The 22,859-nt window shown below is 44.7% G+C and overlaps 1 protein-coding gene across 2 annotated transcripts in view; it reads right to left on the bottom strand.

Annotated features, from left to right (window-relative positions):
- Window positions 1-22,859, bottom strand: part of exoc6 (exocyst complex component 6) — a gene marked incomplete at its 5' end in the record, with an annotated part of 76,760 nt that overhangs the window by 44,020 nt on the left and 9,881 nt on the right. For both annotated transcript variants that reach the window (XM_083634854.1, XM_083634855.1), the window contains 10 exons: window positions 5,613-5,659; window positions 6,710-6,793; window positions 7,088-7,156; window positions 9,330-9,458; window positions 10,262-10,412; window positions 10,615-10,668; window positions 13,020-13,065; window positions 16,030-16,120; window positions 16,342-16,389; window positions 21,421-21,592. In XM_083634854.1, coding sequence (XP_083490980.1) covers window positions 5,613-5,659; window positions 6,710-6,793; window positions 7,088-7,156; window positions 9,330-9,458; window positions 10,262-10,412; window positions 10,615-10,668; window positions 13,020-13,065; window positions 16,030-16,120; window positions 16,342-16,389; window positions 21,421-21,592 — 891 coding nt within the window. The remainder of the gene's footprint in view (window positions 1-5,612; window positions 5,660-6,709; window positions 6,794-7,087; window positions 7,157-9,329; window positions 9,459-10,261; window positions 10,413-10,614; window positions 10,669-13,019; window positions 13,066-16,029; window positions 16,121-16,341; window positions 16,390-21,420; window positions 21,593-22,859) is intronic.

Consider the following 22,859-nt stretch of genomic DNA (forward strand, 5'->3'; position numbering starts at 1 on the left):
GTCTAACCAATATTTGATCCTTTTCTCACTCACTCCTATGTCACCACTTGCTCTCCCTGCAGGGCTTGAAATTAACTTTTTTGACCACCTGCCAATATGGCTGCTAGAAGTTACCAGCCAATTAGAATTTCCAATAGCCAAAATGTTTTTCTAGAAATAAACCAGAATATGAGTGGGTTAATTTAAGCATAAGTATCAGTAAGTGGCCCGGGATTCTCAAAGCCTGTGTTGAGGGTCACAGGAACAAAAATGCACTCTTGAAGCTAAATAAATCCAAAACCAACAAGTTAATTATTTACAGTTTTACTTCAATGTAGAACAGTCATTTCTTACACATGAGATTACTTTTAGCCTTTTAGTCATAAAGATTATTGAAAGATATTGCATATTCCAGACTGAAATGTTATAACAAAAGTGGAGTATTGGCCAGAATGACATGAACATATGGACACTTATTCAGCAGGTATCTTGTATGTTGCGTTCAGGTGCATTTTCTTTTTACAGTGTAGTAACCGGACATGAACATTTGGACACTTATTCAGCGGGGATCTTGTATGTTGCGTTCAGGTGCACTGTACATTTTTTTTTTTTTTTTGTGTATAAAGTAACCGGTAGGCCAGAGGCCAGTAGTAGACTGACATCACTTCCATCACAAATTGTGACTAAAGATAAGATCACAGTTGTGCAATTGCAAATGCATTCAACATTTGCTCAAGTGATGGGCACTGATGACATCACGACTGCCTGATGACATCACAGGTGAGCAATTGCGTGACATCACTTCCGGTTGAGTGACATCACTTGCCAGATCTCGCAAGACTACATCTCGTGATGTCACTCAACAGCACGAGATGGCCCAGCACAAACTGGCTCAGATTCCTGTAAATCAGAAATTTTGTTCGATCCAAGATTCGGGCCTTTGAAGCGCTCCCAAGTGAACATGCTTTTTTTGATGTTTTGCTGAGCCCTCCTCACTCCAAGCACCTCATCTCTAGATTTGTATGTCTGTTTGACAACTGCACCATGGCCTCTACTGAGAGGATTAGAGAAGCATGGCAGGAGGAACTTGGTACTGATTTATCTGACATTATATGGGAAAGGAGTTTGTCGGTTGTGCAACTCTGCTCAGTTAATAGCAGACACCAGCTGATCCAATTTAAAGTTGCTCACCGTCTCCACTACTCCAAGCAGAAATGACAAGATTTATCCTACTGTATCACCACTGTGTGAAAGGTGTCAAGTGTTGGAGGGCACACTATCTCATGCCTTTTGGTTCTGCCCTTCACTAACGGGATTCTGGGCCAAAATATTTGACTGGTATTCTAAGGCCTACAAAATCGCACTTCAGCCGGAGGCAGAACTCGCCATCTTTGGCTGCTTGGAGTCTTCTCTGAACTTCCCTACAGCTGTGCAACAGTCTTTGACACAAGGGACAACTGTTGCCAAGAAACTAATCCTGAAGGAATGGAAGTCTCCCTCCTCACCCTCTTTTAAACTGTGGCTGACGGATATGACCTCTGTTATACGGATGGAGAGACTTAGGTTCCTGAGGACTGACTCACTTAAGAAATTCTCTGCCATCTGGGACCCGTTTCTAACGTACCTCGTTGAGGTTGGGGGCGACGGGTGATTTGCCAGACTGGTTATGGATCCCCTGTGTGGGATCCTGGGCACAATACGCAAGCATATAAGCAGTGCTTATAAGCACCTTACAAGCCTGGTAGCATGACGTCACACTGAATGTTGATGTGTTTTTGTTTGTTTGTTTTTTCTCTCTTTTGTTTTCCTGTGTCTGAGCCTGTTTGTCTTGTTTGTATTTTGTTCAGAAAAATTTTAAATAAAATATATATTTAAAAAAAAACAGCACGAGATGAATTTGCACAGGCGACTTCCGGGTCACTTTTCGGGTGAATACATCTCGAAATTAATCTAAATGAGTGAATGTATTTCCAGGCTCTGTGAGTTGTCAGTGCTGTCTGTCCCCGTCCATGATCCCAGCAGAAGGAAAGCACATAAAACAGCAAGTCTGTCATTTTAGTTACGTTTATTTGCAAATTTTTTACGTTTTCTTTTTTTTAAAGAAAGGTCAAACAGAGAAAATGTACAGTACAAAATACAGACTAGAAATACCGCATTGCAGTTGTATGCTTCTGCCAACAAGTCAGCAGTCTACATCCATCCATGTCAGTCTAGACTCATACAAGCACAAAGACCTTCAAGCCCACAGCGCAGTGGTGTGGCCATTCGGCCTTATGGCACTTGAGGCAACAACACGGCTAATCTTTTTCAATGCGGAAAATCCTCCTACCCCTAAACCACCCACATCCCACCCCGACACTATGACCTGATTGACCTCCCTATCCCTATCCTTAGCCCCACCCCCTCCCTCACCAAGGTCGTTCTCACCACCCAGAACCCTTCTATCCACTCACTCTACCCACCCCTCGAACCCTGACTCTCTAGCTATGGCCTATTTTCCCTAGCCCCGCCTCCTTTCCGATCACGCCCTCCCACATCCCTCCATTTTCTGTTTCTGTCAGTTATAGAAGCGGTGCAGCCGCTTCTATAACTGATGCGATCTCCAGAGCAGTGCCCAGCGCCACGGCCGCAACCATCACAGCGTTGTCCTCTATCAGCTGCAGCAATTTTATAAAGCACTCGTCAATCCTCGTAGAAGATACTGCAGATTCACTGCATGGACTCGTGCTGGTGGTTGCATTGCAGCATGCGGTTGTAAAAAGGCGAGCCACGGTCTAGTTCTTGTATCCACAGCACTTGAACTCCTCCATGGTGGCATCCCAGAGAGGTCACACGGTCAGGTTTTTTCCTCATAGTCCTTTCTGATGACTTTTCTTCATCCCCAGTTCCTCAAGAAGTTTACCGGCCCCATCCAGGAAGGACAACATGTACATCGCTCCAGCAACCTTATTGAGGAAGCATAGCATCAGCATCAGCCACGCCTTCAGCTTATAGCCACTCTGCTCCACAGCGTAGTAGCAGCCCAGGAACCCGATGACGAGCAGCTCAGCGCCCACCAATATGAGCCACCTGCTCACGTTGGTCAACTGGTCCAGTCTGGCCGGAGCACCCTCCAGCTTTTGCAGTATACGCAGCAGACAGGAGCTGTCAATCTTTAGCCACACTCCCACACCCAGGATAGCTGTACCTGCCACAAATATGCAGCTATTGAAGATGATCATGAGAAGTTTGAGAAGGTTGGAGTAACGCATCCTTCGCTTGGTGCTCCGAGCGTCACCCGGGGAGGGAGGCACGGGCAAAACACAAGACGAACACTCCTCTTTCAGGTCATTGTGTACTGGATGAATGGTGAACTTGGTCATCGTGTACTTTGGATGCATTACCCGACCTCCCATGACTTTTATAGCCTCAGGTTTATGACATCACCGATGATGTCACAATGTCTGACGTAATTATCCCAGCCGGGAGGGGTTACGACATCACTGATGAGGTCACCATGTCTATGACATCACTAGCCCAGCCGGGACTTTGACCTCACTATAATAACTCTTAAATCGTCAGTGCTTTAGTACATCACTAGTGAGGTCACAATGTATATGACCCCATTAGCACGGTCTATGGCATCATCAGTGTTTTATGACATCATAAGGTATTTATGATATCACTGATGTCACAATTTATCTGACCTTATTAGGATATAATAATTTGACATCATGATTACTTTATGACATCAATGATGATGCATCTGTGGCCCTCCATAATCATCATACTATTATGTATTACGTCTTCACATTGACATAACTGATCATCACTGCTGACATCACTCACTGAGTGATGCTAATGAGGTCATAGACTTTGTGACATGCAATCACTGATGTGACATCAAAATTGAGGTAATAAATATTGTCACATCAGTGATGTCATAAATCCTATCCTCTTACTAGAATTGGAGGCATGTGTCTGTCTCTCAACACACAGCCCTCCACAATCATCATCAGTGATGCCATAAAGCACGGATGATGTCATAGACCTTATGCTAATGTGGTCACAGGCATGTGAAATATTTAGTGATGTCATAGACATTACTTGGGTTTCGAATGGATAATAGAATGATTTTAGTAAACATAGGCTATACGATTTGCATAGCTACTTAAATGCCTTTTACAGTTGTTTTTTGGTTGTCGGACAGTTTGTACCAATCCCGGAGAATGACCTCCTCAGTCAGACCACTTTCCTGTCGCTATAGATGTAGATATCAAGCAGGCTAGATATCCGTCGGACCTCTGTGACTCGTCGGTGAGTGCAATCCCGGAGCACCAGTGCTACCACATAATAAAGTGTACAGACATCATCAGTGATGTCATAAATCCTATCCACTTACTACAATTGGTGTGTTGGCGTGTGTCTGTCTCTCAACACACACAGCCCTCCACACTCATCATCAGTGATCAGTGATCAGCGTGTGTCTGTCCCTCAGCAGCAGGAACATCACGCCTCTTTCCCTTGCAGAATGCCGGCTTAAACTGGTTTTTGTGCTTACGTGAAATCGCCAGCGCCGAGGGGTCGCCGCATCTGGCCATCCTATCGGCGCAGCTCGGCAGAGGGGGGGCGTGCAGCTCCACGAAAATGTGACTCTGCGGCGTCAACGCGGACATGACCAGCAAGAGAGCTGTGATTGGCTGTTCCCTTGGGCCGCGCACATATCCGCTGAAATAGTTGTTGTGAGGAATGATTTCCTCATTTAACAGTGCTTGTCCCTCATCTAGCAAAGCCTTCTGCAGGCTCACTGGAATGAGTTTTCACCGACATGAAGTTCTTGGTAAACGACATGATAACGTAATATGTAATGGACATAAGTGTACCACAAGCCACCTAGTGTTTTGGACGTGTACCGCAGCCAACGCGCCGAGTTACGTTACGAGTTACGAGTATGCACAGTCTCGCTGCTACCACTAGTCGGCGGCAAGGCTCCAAGTCAAGGCTGCGCAGAACCCTGTCAGCGCCTTTACTGTCTAAAAACACTTTGTGTAAAAAGACAACGCTGGCTCTTTTGGTCTTAGCTTACTAACAGATACAAATAGCAGGACCACTGTGTAAAAAGGTTATGAGGCGTTTCCTAATGCCAGGTGCAAACTGACATAGCGTACTTAGAACTGTCCACTTGTGATGGGATCACCCAAAACGCATGTGAACAGCAGGTGTGAACAGGGTCTGTCAGGGGTTCCCAACCTTTTTTGGCTTGTGAGCCCACTTTGACATCACAAAAATATAAGGACCTCAGACATTCAAATTCCGGTAAAACATGGGTAATATAATATCATCAGTGATGTCACAAGTAACAGTTCTTTCCTCACAATTCTGACTTTAATCTCAGAATTCTGACTTTTTTTACTCAGAATTCTGACATTAAACTCAGAATTCAAAATGTATTTTCAGAATTATGATTTTATTTTCAGAATCCTGACTCAAACTCAGAACAAAACAAAAAAATTGAAAATAAAATCGCCCCTAATCCTATTCTGTAGTTAGTTATATAAAAAAAGAAAACTAAAAACAAACAAACAAAAGAACATTTGAATTCCAGGCGACCCCAAGGTTGGGAACCACTGTGTGATCACAGAGGAACAACTTACCCAACAATCTGATTGAAGTATCTTCTGTAGCCCTCCACTGTCTCATGCTGGATACAAACACACACAGAAGAGATTAACTCAGCAGCAGGGACTGCTTGGTGTGTGTGTGTGTGTGTGTGTGTGTGTGTGTGTGTGTGTGTGTGTGTGTGTGTGTGTGTGTGTGTGTGTGTGTGTGTGTGTGTGTACATGCCATTTTATTCAGAATAAAATGTTGGCATTGTACATTTGTGGAATCCTGTGGCTGTGAGCTACCGTGTAGCTCACCATGTTAGCCTGTGGCTGCAGTACCAGCCTGTATGTGTGTGTAGCTCACCATGTTAGCCTGTGGCTACAGTACCAGCCTGTATGTGTGTGTAGCTCACCATGTTAGCCTGTGGCTACAGTACCAGCCTGTGTGTATGTGTAGCTCACCATGTTAGCCTGTGGCTACAGTACCAGCCTGTGTGTATGTGTAGCTCACCATGTTAGCCTGTGGCTGCAGTACCAGCCTGTGTGTATGTGTAGCTCACCATGTTAGCCTGTGGCTACAGTACCAGCCTGTGTGTATGTGTAGCTCACCATGTTAGCCTGTGGCTGCAGTACCAGCCTGTGTGTATGTGTAGCTCACCATGTTAGCCTGTGGCTGCAGTACCAGCCTGTGTGTATGTGTAGCTCACCATGTTAGCCTGTGGCTACAGTACCAGCCTGTATGTGTGTGTAGCTCACCATGTTAGCCTGTGGCTACAGTACCAGCCTGTATGTGTGTGTAGCTCACCATGTTAGCCTGTGGCTACAGTACCAGCCTGTGTGTATGTGTAGCTCACCATGTTAGCCTGTGGCTGCAGTACCAGCCTGTGTGTATGTGTAGCTCACCATGTTAGCCTGTGGCTGCAGTACCAGCCTGTATGTGTGTGTAGCTCACCATGTTAGCCTGTGGCTGCAGTACCAGCCTGTATGTGTGTGTAGCTCACCATGTTAGCCTGTGGCTACAGTACCAGCCTGTGTGTATGTGTAGCTCACCATGTTAGCCTGTGGCTGCAGTACCAGCCTGTATGTGTGTGTAGCTCACCATGTTAGCCTGTGGCTGCAGTACCAGCCTGTGTGTATGTGCAGCTCACCATGTTAGCCTGTGGCTGCAGTACCAGCCGGGCCTGTTTTTTCCTCTGCTTCCTGTAGTAGCTCTCAAATGTTTCTCGGTCGCCCTGCAGACACAGAGAGAAAAGAGACTCCAGCATCTTCACATCACAAAAATAATAAGCCCCTTTTACACAGAGATCCTGCAATATTGGTGTAAAGAGGATCCGCCCTTAGGCCCCCTCTGCCCTTTTACACAGAACAGAACAGAACAGAACAGAACAGAACAGAACAGATATATATATATATATATCATTACTAGTCAACTAGTTGACTTATTTTTGTGAGTAGTTGATGGCTACTAAAATGCAGCAGCGGTGAATGCACTTGTGTGTGTGTGTGTGTGTGAGAGATAGACCTACCAGTATAGTGTAGATGTGTAAACACCTGTAGACAGGTGAAAAGTCCACCAGGTCCTGAGCTGTAAGAACCTGTCAGTCAAAGACATAAGGAAGCATGATTAGTTTTTATAAATTTCCCAAACATCCATTCAAAACAAGTAGAAAACAATGACAATTGTTTACGCAATATCGCCATATTCTCTTATATTGTAATATAGCTCAACAGTCAACAGTCACGTGGCATTGTGACGTAGCTTTTGGTTCCGGATGAGTAATTTGTCCATGTTTCAAAAGAGTTTTTAGCCTGGAACCAATCCAACCAGCTAGCTTGATTCAGAGCAACAACAACAAAAGAAAAAAGAAAAAAAAGGAAGATACAAGGTACAAGAGTGTGTACATATACTGCAATAGTTTAAAAGTAGAGGAACTACAGTACTACTCATCCCATAATCCATCCGGGCCAATCAGATTAACGGATGAGCGACAGAGTGTTTCAGCCAATGGGAGAGCATTCTGAGCGGCAGTGGGCGGGACCAGCGGTCTTGAAAGTCTGCCATTACGCTATTAGCTCCATGGTATATATAGCCGTATTCCTTGCTTTACAATCAACAACCGGGCAACAGAGTTCAAAACGGGTCCCGGCATAGTTTCAGACAGTCACTCAGTGGTGGCTTGAGCCCTTTACTCAGCAAGCTGTAGCCTACGTTTATAGTAGCATAGCCAGATATTTCACTAGTGCACCAGTGCCCAGCGAGCTCCACCAATCACAGACAATCATACAGAGAGCTCCACCAATCAAAGACATTGATATTAGACTTTAGAATTGTGGGTAGTGTAGTACTTCTCCATGTCATTGAATCAAAAATGTTTACAAATAAACAAGGATGACATACAGATTTGTGGCTTCTACAGGAACAGATAACATGGTTTCTCAACACTAGCTTGCCCGTGGTAACAGATAACATGGTAAGAGATAGATAACATGGTTTCACAACACTAGCTCGAAATTCCATTCCCTAACACCCGTGGTGAGTCTACCTTGGGTGGTTTGGACATTATGGCTAATAATCAAAGTCTCATTGCAGAATATGAATGGGGAAATACTCCGAGGTGTCACGTGATTGTTGAGATCTATGTTTCTGTCTAATCGAATATCGCCCCTTTCTGGCTCAAAGACCAAAACACGCACGCACACAAATTGTTGTGGAAAATTGAATGCACACACTTCCTAAGTCACCACCCCTCCCCTCTCTGTTTCTCTCTCCTCTCTATTCACCTTATGTAGCCACGCCCATTTGACCCGGTTGTGTGGTTGTGTCACGACTTCCGGCTAAAAAAAAAAAAAAAAAATGCCGGCTGCTCCAATATCATCTAACTCTGAATCAACTAATAATTTAGCCAATTGTATGTAATATATGAAATAAAGCAAACGGCAATGTCTAAGAACGCAACCCCACGTAACTGGCTCGTTAATTCTTGCATTCCAGGGAATTACATTAACGTCTGCGGGTCTTAAGACGTAAAAGGCGCATGCTGCGCTCGGAGGAGAGAAAACCATCTGAAGCTTTCTATGTTGGAGTCCAGGTATGTTTTGTACAAGAAAGTCTCTCAGTGTGTTGCTGTTAACTGCCCATTTCTTTGTTTTCTTTTTGTTGATCTCATCTTTCTGCTCTTCGACTTGATTTGTATCAGTCAGACCGCAGCTGCGGGAGATGTTCAACGCATTCCTGCTCTAAAAACAATTTTCGCTTGCTCCTATTATTGTAGCACCCTTTTTACGGAGCATGTCGTGATCGTCATTGTCGACGATAACGTTATCGGACCTGGCTAACAGTGGATACTCCGCTTGCTTGCTGTGTACCAAGCTCAAAGTAGTACGCTACGTTCTTTGTTTTACCCCCTGCACTGTCCGCTACAAAAATAATTTTCTTCTTGCGACATTCTTTTGTATTTCGCGCCGTGACCGCCGGAAGTGTTAACACAACCCGGAAGAATTTGGCCCACCCCCGCATATGAACATAAGGTGAATAAAGTACATATCTGAATATCTGGACTCTGTACATTATGATGGTACATTGAGATTTCAGTCCTCTGACAATGGAGTTTGTCAGAGATTTGTAATGGCTTTATTAAATATACCTTCATAAGACATCTTCCTGACTCCGGAGTCCATTCAATTTGGTTGATATAAGCTGCTATAATCATTATATAGCGGGATGAGGAGTGGTGAAACTCCATTGTATATCACACACAGTTTCTTTACCTCTTCATCTCCTTCCTCCTCCTCTGCCAGGCCGTTGTGTGTGTGTGTGTACATAGGCTTGGTGGAGGGGGCGGGGCCCAGACTGGCCTGCTTGGCTACGGCGCTGTTAAAGGTCCTGTGCTGCTGTGCCTGGAGGGACATCACACGCAGTTAGTGAAACTATGGAGATCCTTCGACAAACTCTCATGTGGTTTCTAGTCTTTACTGCAAATATTGTATCAACTGTTATTAAAAAGGTAAAAGCATTAGATCAACATTTTAGATCAACAACAGCAAAATTAGAACAGAATAGGACCCAATACAACAGAACCTAGAAGTGCCCAAGCCCAGATCCCCCTACCCGCCCCTTGAACCCCGACTCTCTACAACCTTCCTATCCGTAGCTAGTAGCCCCGCCCCCTTCCTTGACCCAGATCGGATCAGATCGGGGTGGGCATTTGAAGAAATGTCCTTGAAAATGAATGATCAATTATCGATTAATCAGATAAATAGCAGGTGGCACGGTCAAACCAGATCTCTATACTGTAATATTCATACTGGTTTAAATAAACAATTTATACTATTTCCAATCTTTGCTGAGCAAGAATTTTGTGCAAAAAGAATTAAACGCAGGTCCCAAATTGCCACAGGTCCCATATAGATGCAGGTTCTGGCTACATATTTTGTAAATAAACGCCCGGCACAAATGACATCACTGGCATCAACTTAGCTCAAACCAACTCTCAATAACTGTCAAACTAAATGAACTGTAAACAGTTTTGCGGCTATGTGTGAAATCATGTGCAAAATAAATCAGCATTGTTTTTCTGTGAAGTTCTCCTTTACTGTGTGTGTGTGTGTGTGTGTGTGTGTGTGTGTGTGTGTGTGTGTGTGTGTGTGTGTGTGTGTGTGTGTGTGTGTGTGTGTGTGTGTTACATTATGCACTTACACACCTGTCTCATGGCGGTCTCTCCGACCTTGTCGGAGTGCTTCCTGATGCTCTCCAGGAAGTCCTTGAGATCCGACATGGAGATCTCCTTGATCTCCTCTCTAAGTCTGGGAAGATTTTCCGCCATGATCTGACAGAACCTGTAATGACTGACCCTACAGAGGACACAACACAACCAGCACATTGTATCCATCTTCAGATGACTCAATATGTTTGAAGACTTTTTTTACATTCTCTTCAAGACTCTGTGCAATTCTCAAAATTGTCGAGATCTCTATCTTTTCAAATTCAGTTTCAACACTTTTCCAGACTGTCCAGACCTACAGTATGTGAGAACCACTTTAGCTGGAAGCCTACCTGGGGATGTAGACCTTCTCCAGTTGCTCCATGGTTTTCAACGCAGCATAGTATCTAGAGAGACGGGCAGGGCAACACAGAACATAAGCTAGGGTGCGATCACACCTGATCATTCTTTTGTCTGGAGATCTTTACTTTATTCACCGAGTTCCACTGCCCAATAAGTGAGCCGGGGAAAAGTCACATGATCTTTACTTTATTCACGGAGTTCCACTGCTCAGTTACAAGTGAGCCAGGGCAAAGTCACATGACTCACAAGCAGGGCTGGACTGCAATGTAATTCTACCGGTGCAATGGCCGGTGGGGGGGACTGAAATGTACCCAGGCCCGGGCCCGTGTGGCCCGGGCGGTTCCGCGACCCATGATTACACCTAAAACCCCTAGACCGGGTCATAACATGTGGCTTTATAAGTAAATCCCCAACCCATGCGAGCGTGAGCGAAGCGAGCGCGAGCTCGAAAAATTGAGCCGATTCGAAATTGTGGGCCTGTCTGACACATGGCAGGTAGCTTTTTTGGTCCCAGTCCAGCCCTGCTCACAAGTAGCTTGTTTATTGGACAGATCCTCCAGGTCATCCTGCAAAGTCATAAGCCACTTTCAGACATGAACCAAAGAGCATGGAAGGAAAGAGTCAACACTTTGATGCATTTTTGGAAACAGCCACTAGAGGCGCTGCGGTAGCGGTAGCCTTGCGTCAACCACAACAGCAGTAACATGCAGACAGAGAGGACACCATGACCGTGAAGGAGACTTTAAAGTTGAAAAACAAGCTATGTTTGGCAATTAACTGCAGAAACTCTGACAGTAAACAACATGCCTTTCATCGTTTCCCCAAAGAACCTGGAGGGGTCACTAAAGGATGACTTCTAAAGGATCACTTAAGTTTTCTATCCAGGTTCAGTCTCTCCAGGCCTATTCATCTATCCACTACATTTTTACATTACATTTACAGAATGTTTGTTATGGGTAGATTTATACATGGTTGCAAATTCTACACTGACATTTTTGTTTTTCCGATTCTAGAAATGGTCTGGATATACTGTTGTAGTCAGTGATTTTTTTTAACAGCAAAATATGTGTAATGCAGTGTATTGGAAACTTGAATTTTCATCAATAAATGTATGTTTTATTAAAAAATACATCAGTACATTCACTTTGTAAATCTGAACCCATGATTTCAAAGTGCTGTATTTGTTATTTAATAAATGAAATTCAGAATTAATGTTTACAATATGTTTTAACATGTTTCTACTTTGATTCTTTCATAGATTGAATAAGGACACAGTTTAAATAATATGCATTATATTATATTTCTTCATTGTTCAACTGGCAGAGGTAGTTTTGTTCGGCACTTTGTATGCGGAGCGCTTTACTGGATGCTGTTTTACCGTAGACAGACAGGTTTCGCTACATTACATTACGTCATTTGGCAGACGCTTTTGTCCAAAGCGACTTACAATAACACATTTTTGTCAGCAATAGAGCAATCAACTATGCAACACAGTCTATGACAACTACAACTTCTGAAGAAATAGTGGTAAAGTTTAGTTTGGTTTAGTTTTTTTTTTAATGTTGCAAATGGAGCGAGTGTCACTTCTTATCAATGTGATGAGTTTTTGTCTGACCCAGGGTGACCCTGGCTATACACCGACCCAGCCTATACACCGACCCAGGCTACACGTGATCCAGGCTATACACCGACCCAGGCTACACGTGATCCAGGCTATACAGCGACCCAGGCTACACGTGATCCAGGCTATACAGCGACCCAGGCTATACAGCGACCCAGGCTATACAGCGACCCAGGCTATACACGACCCAGGCTATACACGACCCAGGCTATACAGCGACCGAGGCTATACACGACCCAGGCTATACACGACCCAGGCTATACAGCGACCCAGGCTATACAGCGACCCAGGCTATACACGACCCAGGCTATACAGCGACCCAGGCTATACACGACCCAGGCTATACAGCGATCCAGGCTATACAGCGACCCAGGCTATACACGACCCAGGCTATACAGCGATCCAGGCTATACAGCGACCCAGGCTATACACGACCCAGGCTATACAGCGATCCAGGCTATACAGCGACCCAGGCTATACAGCGACCGAGGCTATACACGACCCAGGCTATACAGCGACCCAGGCTATACAGCGACCCAGGCTATACAGCGACCCAGGCTATACAGCGACCAGGGCTATACAGCGATCCAGGCTATACAGCGACCCAGGCTATACAGCGACCCAGGCTATACAGCGACCCAGGCTATACAGCGATCCAGGCTATACAGCGACCCAGGCTATACAGCGACCCAGGCTATACAGCGACCCAGGCTAAACAGCGACCCAGGCTATACACCAAACCACACTGTGAGGAAGTGATATGTGAGATGATACCTTTTGGAGTCCAGCTGCTCCTTCAGTTTGCTGTACATTTCCAGAACTGCAAAGGGAGGAAGGGAAGGAAAGAGATACAGTATGTATGTATGGTACAGTATGTGTGTACAGTACGTATGTATGTACATTATGTATGTATGTATGTATGTACAGTATGTATGTACAGTACGTATGTATGTACATTATGTATGTATGTATGTATGTATGTATGTACAGTATGTATGTATGTACATTATGTATGTATGTACAGTATGTATGTACAGTACGTACGTATGTACATTATGTATGTATGTACAGTATGTATGTACATTATGTATGTATGTACAGTATGTATGGTACAGTATGTACGAATGTATGTACATTATGTATGTATGTACAGTATGTACGAATGTATGTACATTATGTATGTATGTATGTACATTATGTATGTATGTATGTATGTATGGTACAGTATGTATGTATGTACAGTATGTATGGTACAGTATGTATGTACAGTACGTATGTATGTACATTATGTATGTATGTATGTATGTATGGTACAGTATGTATGTATGTATGGTACAGTATGTATGTATGTACAGTATGTATGTATGGTACAGTATGTACGAATGTATGTACATTATGTATGTATGTATGTACAGTATGTATGGTACAGTATGTATGGTACTTTAGTGATGCTCTAACTAAAATGCAACACACACATTGTATTGCAGTATATATGGCTTTACATACATAAGCCCTGCAGATTATCTGTGAAACACAAAGGTTTTCCTTGCAACTTTTGACCTTTCAGACTATCACTTAAAGCCCCCTTCCAGTGTATTTTGCCATATTTAACACATTCAGTGCCACAGCGCTTCAGTAAAATTGTCTGGAGCCTGTGCCAGATTCACTTCCATTCAGTTGAAAACAGCTATAGAATTTTTTCTATTATGGCTATATTAACGGGGCTGGACTTTAATGAAACATTGAACACTCCTGCTTCTTCCAAAGAAGAAATTTTGTTTCTAGACAGTTCCATTATGAAATTACAGCCTCTCAAAAAAGTGCACTTTCAAGGGTTTTCTGTCGTTTTTTTTTAGTTTCCAAGATATAGGCCCTTTTATGAATACCTTTTGCACTCTAATTTCGAGCACATTCACTGACTCTGGCTGGTGTTTTCTGATGTGGTGGCGTGTGGTGTGGTTTCTGTGAAGCCTGTGTGCCACACACCCCTCTCCCCCGCCCCCCCCCCCCCCTCCCCCCTCTCCCCTCTCCACCTCTGAGCTGCGGGCTCCTCCCACACGCACAGAGTTTGTTTTCTCGTTTTTGCCCCGGACAGATCCCAGCGCCCATCAAGAAGGAAATGATGCGCGCTGGCAAACGCGACTGAACGAAAAGGCTTGGCCGTTCGGCTTCGGATGCTGGCTTTCTAGGAAATCGTGTGGAGATAGATAGAAGCATAAGAGCTCAGTTGTGAGCGCGGATGCAGCCGAGCCCACTGTCCGCTGTAGACAGAGCAATATATACGGCTCTGGCTGAAGCATGCATCCGTTTCCACTTTGATCGCCGCTTTCTCCGCTGTCTCCTGTACAAAGTAAAGGATCTGAGGTGGGTGGAGCAGCTCCTGTGACGATGTTTAAGGTGGCGCCGTGTGATCCCTTGAAGGGATTCATGCTCACTGGCTAGGTACGACCTTAAACAGCAGAATTATGGAATAATATGAATTATGATTTTAGGACGTCCACAGACGTCCTTGGCACTCCTCGTTACTTTTTTTTAGGACGTCCACAGACGTCCTTGGCACTGAATGTGTTAAGATGCCCCATGTCTTGCTGGGTTTTGCTGTGGTCTACTGATTAGCCAGTGTTCCCCATTGTATTTTGGTTTGTTGACAATAAGTAATATTTTGGCTTCTAAACTAGCGTTTTTTTACCTCTCTGCCTTCAGACTCACTATTTCAGACACCCTCACTGATTCTTGTACATGCTTCCCTTCTCTGTAGGGTAGCACTTGTATCACTTCCATTACACACCCCCTCTGTCCACCTTTACTTGTTTTTATGCCCCCTTGCGCTCATGTCTGCTCACTTTCTGTTTTTATACCTCTCTGTGTTATTGTTGCTGTCCTTGCGTTGATGTTGTGTTATGTGCTTTTTACTGCTGTGTTTAATGCTTATTGTTGTTTTGTTGCATCTCATTTAATTGTCGATTTAATTGTAGTTTTATGTGCTTTGTTTTTAACATGTTTTGATCTTTTAGCCCTCCTCCCTTTTCCCCTTATGAGGCAGGCCGACATTGTAAATAAGAATTTTGTTCTTAATTGTCTCGCCTGGTAAAATAAAGGTAAAATAAATAAAAATAAAATACTGAGATATGAGAGGAAACAGTATGGCTGCCACTTCTGTTTTATCACAGACAGTTTACTGAAGACAAGAGTTCTGTTCTGAAGATGCTGTTCTGCTTCTTTTACAACAGCGCCTGCAGTCATTTTGTTGCATACAATCTATGAGTGGAACAAACTATCAGGCTTCAGTTCTTATCAATGTAAGCACTTTGGCACAAATGGTGACGTGCATTGATACAGCTCGTGCACATGTTATGTACACAGGTTATGTACACATGTTATGTACACAGGTTATGTACACATGTTATGTACACAGGTTAGTTGTCGATTTCTAGTATTGTAAATTGTAAATTTCTCCCACGGGAGACAAACAAAGGAAGCCTTGAACCTTTAAAGGTAAAGGTAAAGTCCCACTGATTGTCACACAATGTGTGAAATTTGTTCTCCGCATTTGACCCATCCCCTGGGGGAGCGGTGAGCGGCAGCAGCGCCGCGCTCGGGAATCACATGGTGATCTAACCCCCCAATTCCAACCCTTTGATGCTGAGTGCCAAGCAGGGAGGCAATGGGTCCCATTTTTATAGTCTTTGGTATGACTTTGGTATGAAATAAAGGTAAGGTTGAATAGTAAAATATAGGAAAGCTTGAAGACAAAATCACATTGACAAACAAGCAGCTAATCTACCTGGAATACAGAGCTGCAGCTTCTCCACAGTGGTGGCCATGTTCCTCTGCTGGATGCGACAGCGAATCACCTCCTCTGTCTGAGCTGTCACCTGATGGAGGGAGGTAGGGAGGTTAAAGAAGGGTCATGTCTTAACCTGAACACCTTCACAGTTGACAAGCACGCATATACTGTATGCTGACATCACAACAAAAACTCTGTGTGTGTGTGTGTGTGTGTGTGTGTGTGTGTGTGTGTGTGTGTGTGTGTGTGTGTGTGTGTGTGTGTGTGTGCGCGTGTGTGTGCTGTACATGCGTGCGTGCATGTTCTTACCTCCCTCCCAGCTTCCTGAAGTCTTCGGTTAGTGTCTGTGACTTGGCCCTTTGAAAACACAACATCAGTGTGTGTTTTTTATAAAAACTTTATTAAAAATTTTTTTTTTTATAAAAACCTTAGCATAGTTATACTTGGTCAAACCATGCAATTGAGCTATATTTAGAATCAGGAGAGACCATAGAACAGGGGTCACCAACCTTTTTGGGACTGAGCGCTACAATCAGCTCCCCCTCTCCATGCCCTCTCTACCTCCCTCTCTCCATCAGCTCCCCCTCTCCATGCCCTCTCTACCTCCCTCTCTCCATGCCCTCTACCTCCCCCTCTTCATCAGCTCCCCCTCTCCAGCCCTCTCTACATTCCCCTCTTCATCAGCTTCCTCCCTCCAGCCCTCTCTACCTCCCTCTCTCCATGCCCTCTCTACCTCCCTCTCTCCATCAGGTCCCCCTCTCTCCATGCCCTCTCTACCTCCCCCTCTTCATCAGCTCCCTCTCTCCATGCCCTCTCTACCTCCCTCTCTCCATGCCCTCTCTACCTCCATCTCTCCATCAGGTCCCCCTCTCTCCATGCCCTCTCTACCTCCCCCTCTTCATCAGCTCCCTCTCTCCATGCCCTCTACCTCCCCCTCTTCATCAGCTTCCTCCCTCCAGCCCTCTCTACCTCCCTCTCTCCATCAGCTCCCCCTCTCTCCATGCCCTCTCTACCTCCCTCTCTCCATCAGCTCCCTCTCCATGCCCTCTCTACCTCCCTCTCTCCATGCCCTCTCTACCTCCCTCTCTCCATCAGCTCCCCCTCTCTCCATGCCCTCTCTACCTCCCTCTCTCCATCAGCTCCCCCTCTCTCCATGCCCTCTCTACCTCCCTCTCTCCATCAGCTCCCTCTCTCCATGCCCTCTCTACCTCCCTCTCTCCATGCCCTCTCTACCTCCCTCTCTCCATCAGCTCCCTCTCTCCATCAGCTCTCTCTCCATCAGCTCCCTCTCTCCATGCCCTCTCTACCTCCCTCTCTCCATCAGCTCCCTCTCCATGCCCTCTCTACCTCCCTCTCTCCATGCCCTCTCTACCTCCCTCTCTCCATCAGCTCCCCCTCTCTCCATGCCCTCTCTACCTCCCTCTCTCCATCAGCTCCCTCTCTCCATGCCCTCTCTACCTCCCTTTCTCCATGCCCTCTCTACCTCCCTCTCTCCATCAGCTCCCTCTCTCCATCAGCTCTCTCTCCATGCCCTCTCTACCTCCCTCTCTCCATCAGCTCCCTCTCTCCATGCCCTCTCTACCTCCCTCTCTCCATCAGCTCCCTCTCTCCATGCCCTCTCTACCTCCCTCTCTCCATCAGCTCCCTCTCTCCATGCCCTCTCTACCTCCCTCTCTCCATCAGCTCTCTCTCCATGCCCTCTCTACCTCCCTCTCTCCATCAGCTCTATCTCCATGCCCTCTCTACCTCCCTCTCTCCATCAGCTCCCTCTCTCCATGCCCTCTCTCCATCAGCTCCCTCTCTACCTCCCTCTCTCCATGCCCTAAAGTTATTATAGTTAAAGTCGAGCTGAACCCAAAAATGACTTTTCTTTTAGTTCAAATACCTGGGTATACTATGCAGTGCACCTATTTAATAATGCATGCAAACAAAATCACAACAATCTAATTTCTTTAGTTTTTCACACTTTTTCACATCAAAAGTTCATTTTTCAAGATTTCATTGATAACAGTAATGTACAGTTTGCTGACGTCACCTAGTACTATCAAATTTCTACCCCATTTCAACCAATCATATCATGACATGCAGCTGTCAATCAAATCTTCATTTCTGGATAATTTTCTCTTCCAAATGAAGTAGAAAATGGCGCCTAGTGCCTGTCATCTGGCAGAATTCCTATCCCATAAACTAACTACTAACTTGGCCAATTGTTAGAAACATGAACAAAAAACAAAAACTATAATCTCTAAGAATGCAAAGAAATGTAACTGGCTTGTTAAAACGCGCATTCCAGGGATATCGTATTTACAGCAGCGATAATGGCGCACGCATCCGAGAGCTTGGTTGTCAGGGGTCGCACTTCGGAGATTCCAGGCCGACGTGCTGCACTCTCCGCTCGGCAACACGAAGGCAGCTGGCTGCCTGCGGCTCGCTGAGCTCCACTCCTCCCGTCAAAAGGCTCTTGCCGAGGGGAGCGCCACAACACACTGAATCCCACTCGATTTGGAGGCGGAACACGTCAGGATTGGCCAAAGCCCAATCCAGTCCCCAGAATTGTCAAATAAAATCATCAACATGATACTATGACCCGCCTCTCAACCTGTCATCTTAGACAAACTATGTTTTCAGTCTGAAACGGACTCATTATGCACGTGACGAACAGGTTCAGTTCGACTTTAACGAAAACTATGAAAAAACGAAAACTAGAATTGAAAAAACATGAAATAAACTGAAACTAGAACGACCGCAACGCAGACTTATGCCTCCGCCATTAGTTCATTCTGGAGTCCAAATCGCCATTTGAGGCAAATTGGAAGAGATTCCGTCAAGGCGTTCCTGTGATGTTGCGTTACAGAGCTTGGAAATTGGGTGTGTGAGAGGTCACAGTGACCTTGAACTTTGACCACCAAAATGTAATCAGTTCATCCTTGAGTCCAAGTCGATGTTTGAGACAAGTTTGATTAAATTCCGTCAAGGCATTCCTGAGATATCGCGTTAACAAGCTTGAAAATGGCGTTCGAGAGGTCACAGTGACCTTGACCTTTGATCTTTGACCACCAAAATCTAATCAGATCATCCTTGAGTCTAAGTCGATGTTTGAGGCAAATTTGATGAAATTCTGTCCAGGCGTTCCTCAGATATCGCGTTAACAAGCTTGAAAATGGCGTTCGAGAGGTCAAAGTGACCTTGACCTTTGACCTTTGACCACCAAAATCTAATCAGATCATCCTTGAGTCTAAGTCGATGTTTGAGGCAAATTTGATGAAATTCCGTCCAGGCGTTCCTCAGATATCGCGTTAAGCTTGAAAATGGCGTTCGAGAGGTCACAGTGACCTTGACCTTTGACCTTTGACCACCAAAATCTAATCAGATCATCCTTGAGTCTAAGTCGATGTTTGAGGCAAATTTGATGAAATTCCGTCCAGGCGTTCCTCAGATATCGCGTTAACAAGCTTGAAAATGGCGTTCGAGAGGTCACAGTGACCTTGACCTTTGACTTTTGACCACCAAAATCTAATCAGATCATCCTTGAGTCTAAGTCGATGTTTGAGGCAAATTTGATGAAATTCCGTCCAGGCGTTCCTCAGATATCGCGTTAACAAACATCGGACGGACGGACGGACAGCCGTACGGACGGACGTACGTACGGACGGACAACCCGGATCCATAATGCCTCCGGCCTGGCTATCGCCGGCGGAGGCATAATAAAAATAAAAACTAAGCTTGACAAAAAAACGATAACGAACTAAAACGGTATTGTGTGTTTACAAAACTAACTAAAATAAAATAAAATTGAAGAGAAAATGTCCTTCGTTTTAGTCTTTGTCAGTTTACAGTATTGCATACATAATAAGCCTAGTATTTTGAGCAGAGATGAAATCTATTTTCCTAGACCTATCATCTTTTATGACCCCTTTGAATCTTAACCCTGACAAACACCCCATATTACAACAAAAAGAGGAAAGGGGCAAAAAAGACTAAAACTAACACTGAAACTAATAAAAAACTAAACTAAAACTAAGCATTTTCAAAAAATATAAACTTATCTAAATGATCAAACCCACCTTAAAAACGCATGAAAACTAAACTGAAATTGAAAACAAAAAGTCAAAACTAATAAAAATAAAAACTAATGAAAAAATACAAAACTATTATAACCATGCTCTCCATCAGCTCCCTCTCTACCTCCCTCTCTCCATCAGCTCCCTCTCTCCATGGCCTCTACCTCCCTCTATCAGCTCCCTCTCTCCATCAGCTCCCTCTCTCCATGGCCTCTACCTCCCTCTCTCTATCAGCTCCCTCTCTCCATCAGCTCCCTCTCTCCATGGCCTCTACCTCCCTCTCTCTATCAGCTCCCTCTCTCCATCAGCTCCCTCTCTCCATGGCCTCTACCTCCCTCTCTCTATCAGCTCCCTCTCTCCATCAGCTCCCTCTCTCGATACCCTCTCTACCTCCCTCTCTCCATGCCCTCTACCTCCCTCTCTCCATACCCTCTCTACCTCCCTCTCTCCATACCCTCTCTACCTCCCTCTCTACCTCCCTCTCTCTATCAGCTCCCTCTCTCCATACCCTCTTTACGACTGCTCAGCCTTGTAATGAGCTCATTGTCCATGAGGGGGCAGGGACAGAGGCGAGTGTGAACTGGGCCTTTAATGGCTTGTGTCACAAGTTTGTCACTGAATCTGTGAGAAATGTTGCTCTTTCTCACAGATTCAGTGACAAACTTCTCCATTCTACAAAGGGATCTTTGAACTCTCAGCTCTTGTCAAACAGCTGAGAGCCATGACCCAATTGCTGATGACAATTCCTTCCAAATGAGGGCTTTGCCAGGGGGTGGAGACCAATCAGATAAGTGCTAGCCTGACTCTGCCAGACAGGGGCGCTATTTTGTGAAACAAACCCATCCATCTGGCAGCATCAGGTTAGATCATTGCTGGTTCTTCTGTAGTCTTTTAGCAGCAGTGTAGCACCAGAAGAACATGAGCAGAAACATGATTTAGCCAAATGTATATGTAAATCTATAGAAAAACGTGCAGTTCACAATGTTTACTTTCATTCATGAGCATTTTCCTTTTATCGATACACCCAACTTTAATTTCCACCTCCCTCAAGCGTGAACACTTTTTTGGGATATTTGGAGGTGCAAATTTTGCATCGTTTCCACCGAGTTATTTTATGCGCAAATTGAAATTTTGGATGGAAACCCGACTGCTGTGATGTGTTAGTGACAAGAGTCCTTCCTTTTTGGAGATTTTGAAAGTCCATGAAGCTGCTGGGGGTCTTGAGATCTAGTCTTAAAATTGGGCAGCCTCACTCTTTTACCAGAAAGAGTTCTTTACTGCTCTCTCTCTCTCTCTCTCTCTCTCTCTCTATCTCGCTCTCTCTCACCATCAGTTTCTCGGCATCTGCGCGGACTTTGAGCAGCTCTGTGATGGCGTCCACGAAGCCCTGGTGGTGGAAGTTGCACATCTTCTCGATCTCCCGGTCGTGGTTCCTTATCCTGGCGTCCAGCTTCTCCATGAAGCGCTTGTGGGCGTTGGGCTGGTCATCATAAACTGACCTGAGATGGAGAGACGGGGGGGAGGGGGGGCATGATTGATTAACGTTAGCTAGTAAAACGTGATCACCAAAGAGTGATTGCCTGCCAAAAAGTGATTCTTTCTCCATATTCGTTGTGGCTAGCTAACGTTGTGGATAACGACAGTGAAATCAAGTAGTACACTAGTGCAAAGTTTTGAATGACTTATCGGGCCTGCGTTATGGAGAAGCCTGCGTCTGTCTCGTTTGCACCGGGGATTTCGCAGGCTGCGTTGTTGTTAAAGTGTAGGAACGGTAGAAACGTTACTCAACTAGTAACGTTATGAGCGAGTGCTGCTCGCGCCCATCTCTATTCACTTTGCTGATGCTTCTGTATGATCCCACTCCACAATGCCTCCTTACCTATCTGAAGTATGGACCCATGAAATGCATTGAAATAAGAAAGAAAACCAACAGGACATCTTGGCAATGGGCATGCCCAGGTGGCCAGCTGTTAGCACAGTACTGTCAAGTCCCCTGCTATCAATCACTGCTCACTCTCTCTCTCACTGCCATCCTCCTGGCCCGGCTTCAAAATGTCCAGATGGCTGGTGGTTGGTTGGTTGGTTGGTGTGTGTGTGTGTGTGTGTGTGTGTGTGTGTGTGTGTGTGTGTGTGTGTGTGTGTGTGTGTGTGTGTGTGTGTGTGTGTGTGTGTGTGTGTGTGTGTGTGTGTGTGTGTGTGTGTGTGTGTGTGTGTGTGTGTGTGTGTGTGTGTGTGTGTGTGTGTGTGTGTGTGTGTGTGTGTGTGTGTGTGTGTGTGTGTGTGTGTAAGCTTGAGAGTAACTGTGAGAGTCATGCGGTGTTTGAGTGTGTGTGAGCTGTGAGGTCAGTGACATTGTATACATACGGTGAGTGTGTATTATTTGTTGGGAAAGGCAAAATAGTGACCAACATAGAATAGGACTAAGAATAATGATGAAATAAGACTAAGAATAGCATATAATGAAATAATGATGAAATAAGACTAAGAATAGCATATAATGAAATAATGATGAAATAAGACTAAGAATAGCATATAATGAAATGATAATTAAATAAGACTAAGAATAGCATATAATGAAATGATAATGAAATAGGACTAAGAATGGCATATAATGAAATGATGATGAAATAGGACTAAGAATAGCACGCACACGCACGCATTGTATACACCTAAATTATCACTGATTGCCTGTTGATAAATATCTTAACATTGTGATAATAACTTTAAAAATAACATTATTATTATTATTTTTATTATTATTATTAA

The sequence above is a fragment of the Poromitra crassiceps genome (assembly GCF_964638095.1).
Source record: "Poromitra crassiceps genome assembly, chromosome: 4".
NCBI lineage: Eukaryota > Metazoa > Chordata > Actinopteri > Beryciformes > Melamphaidae > Poromitra > Poromitra crassiceps.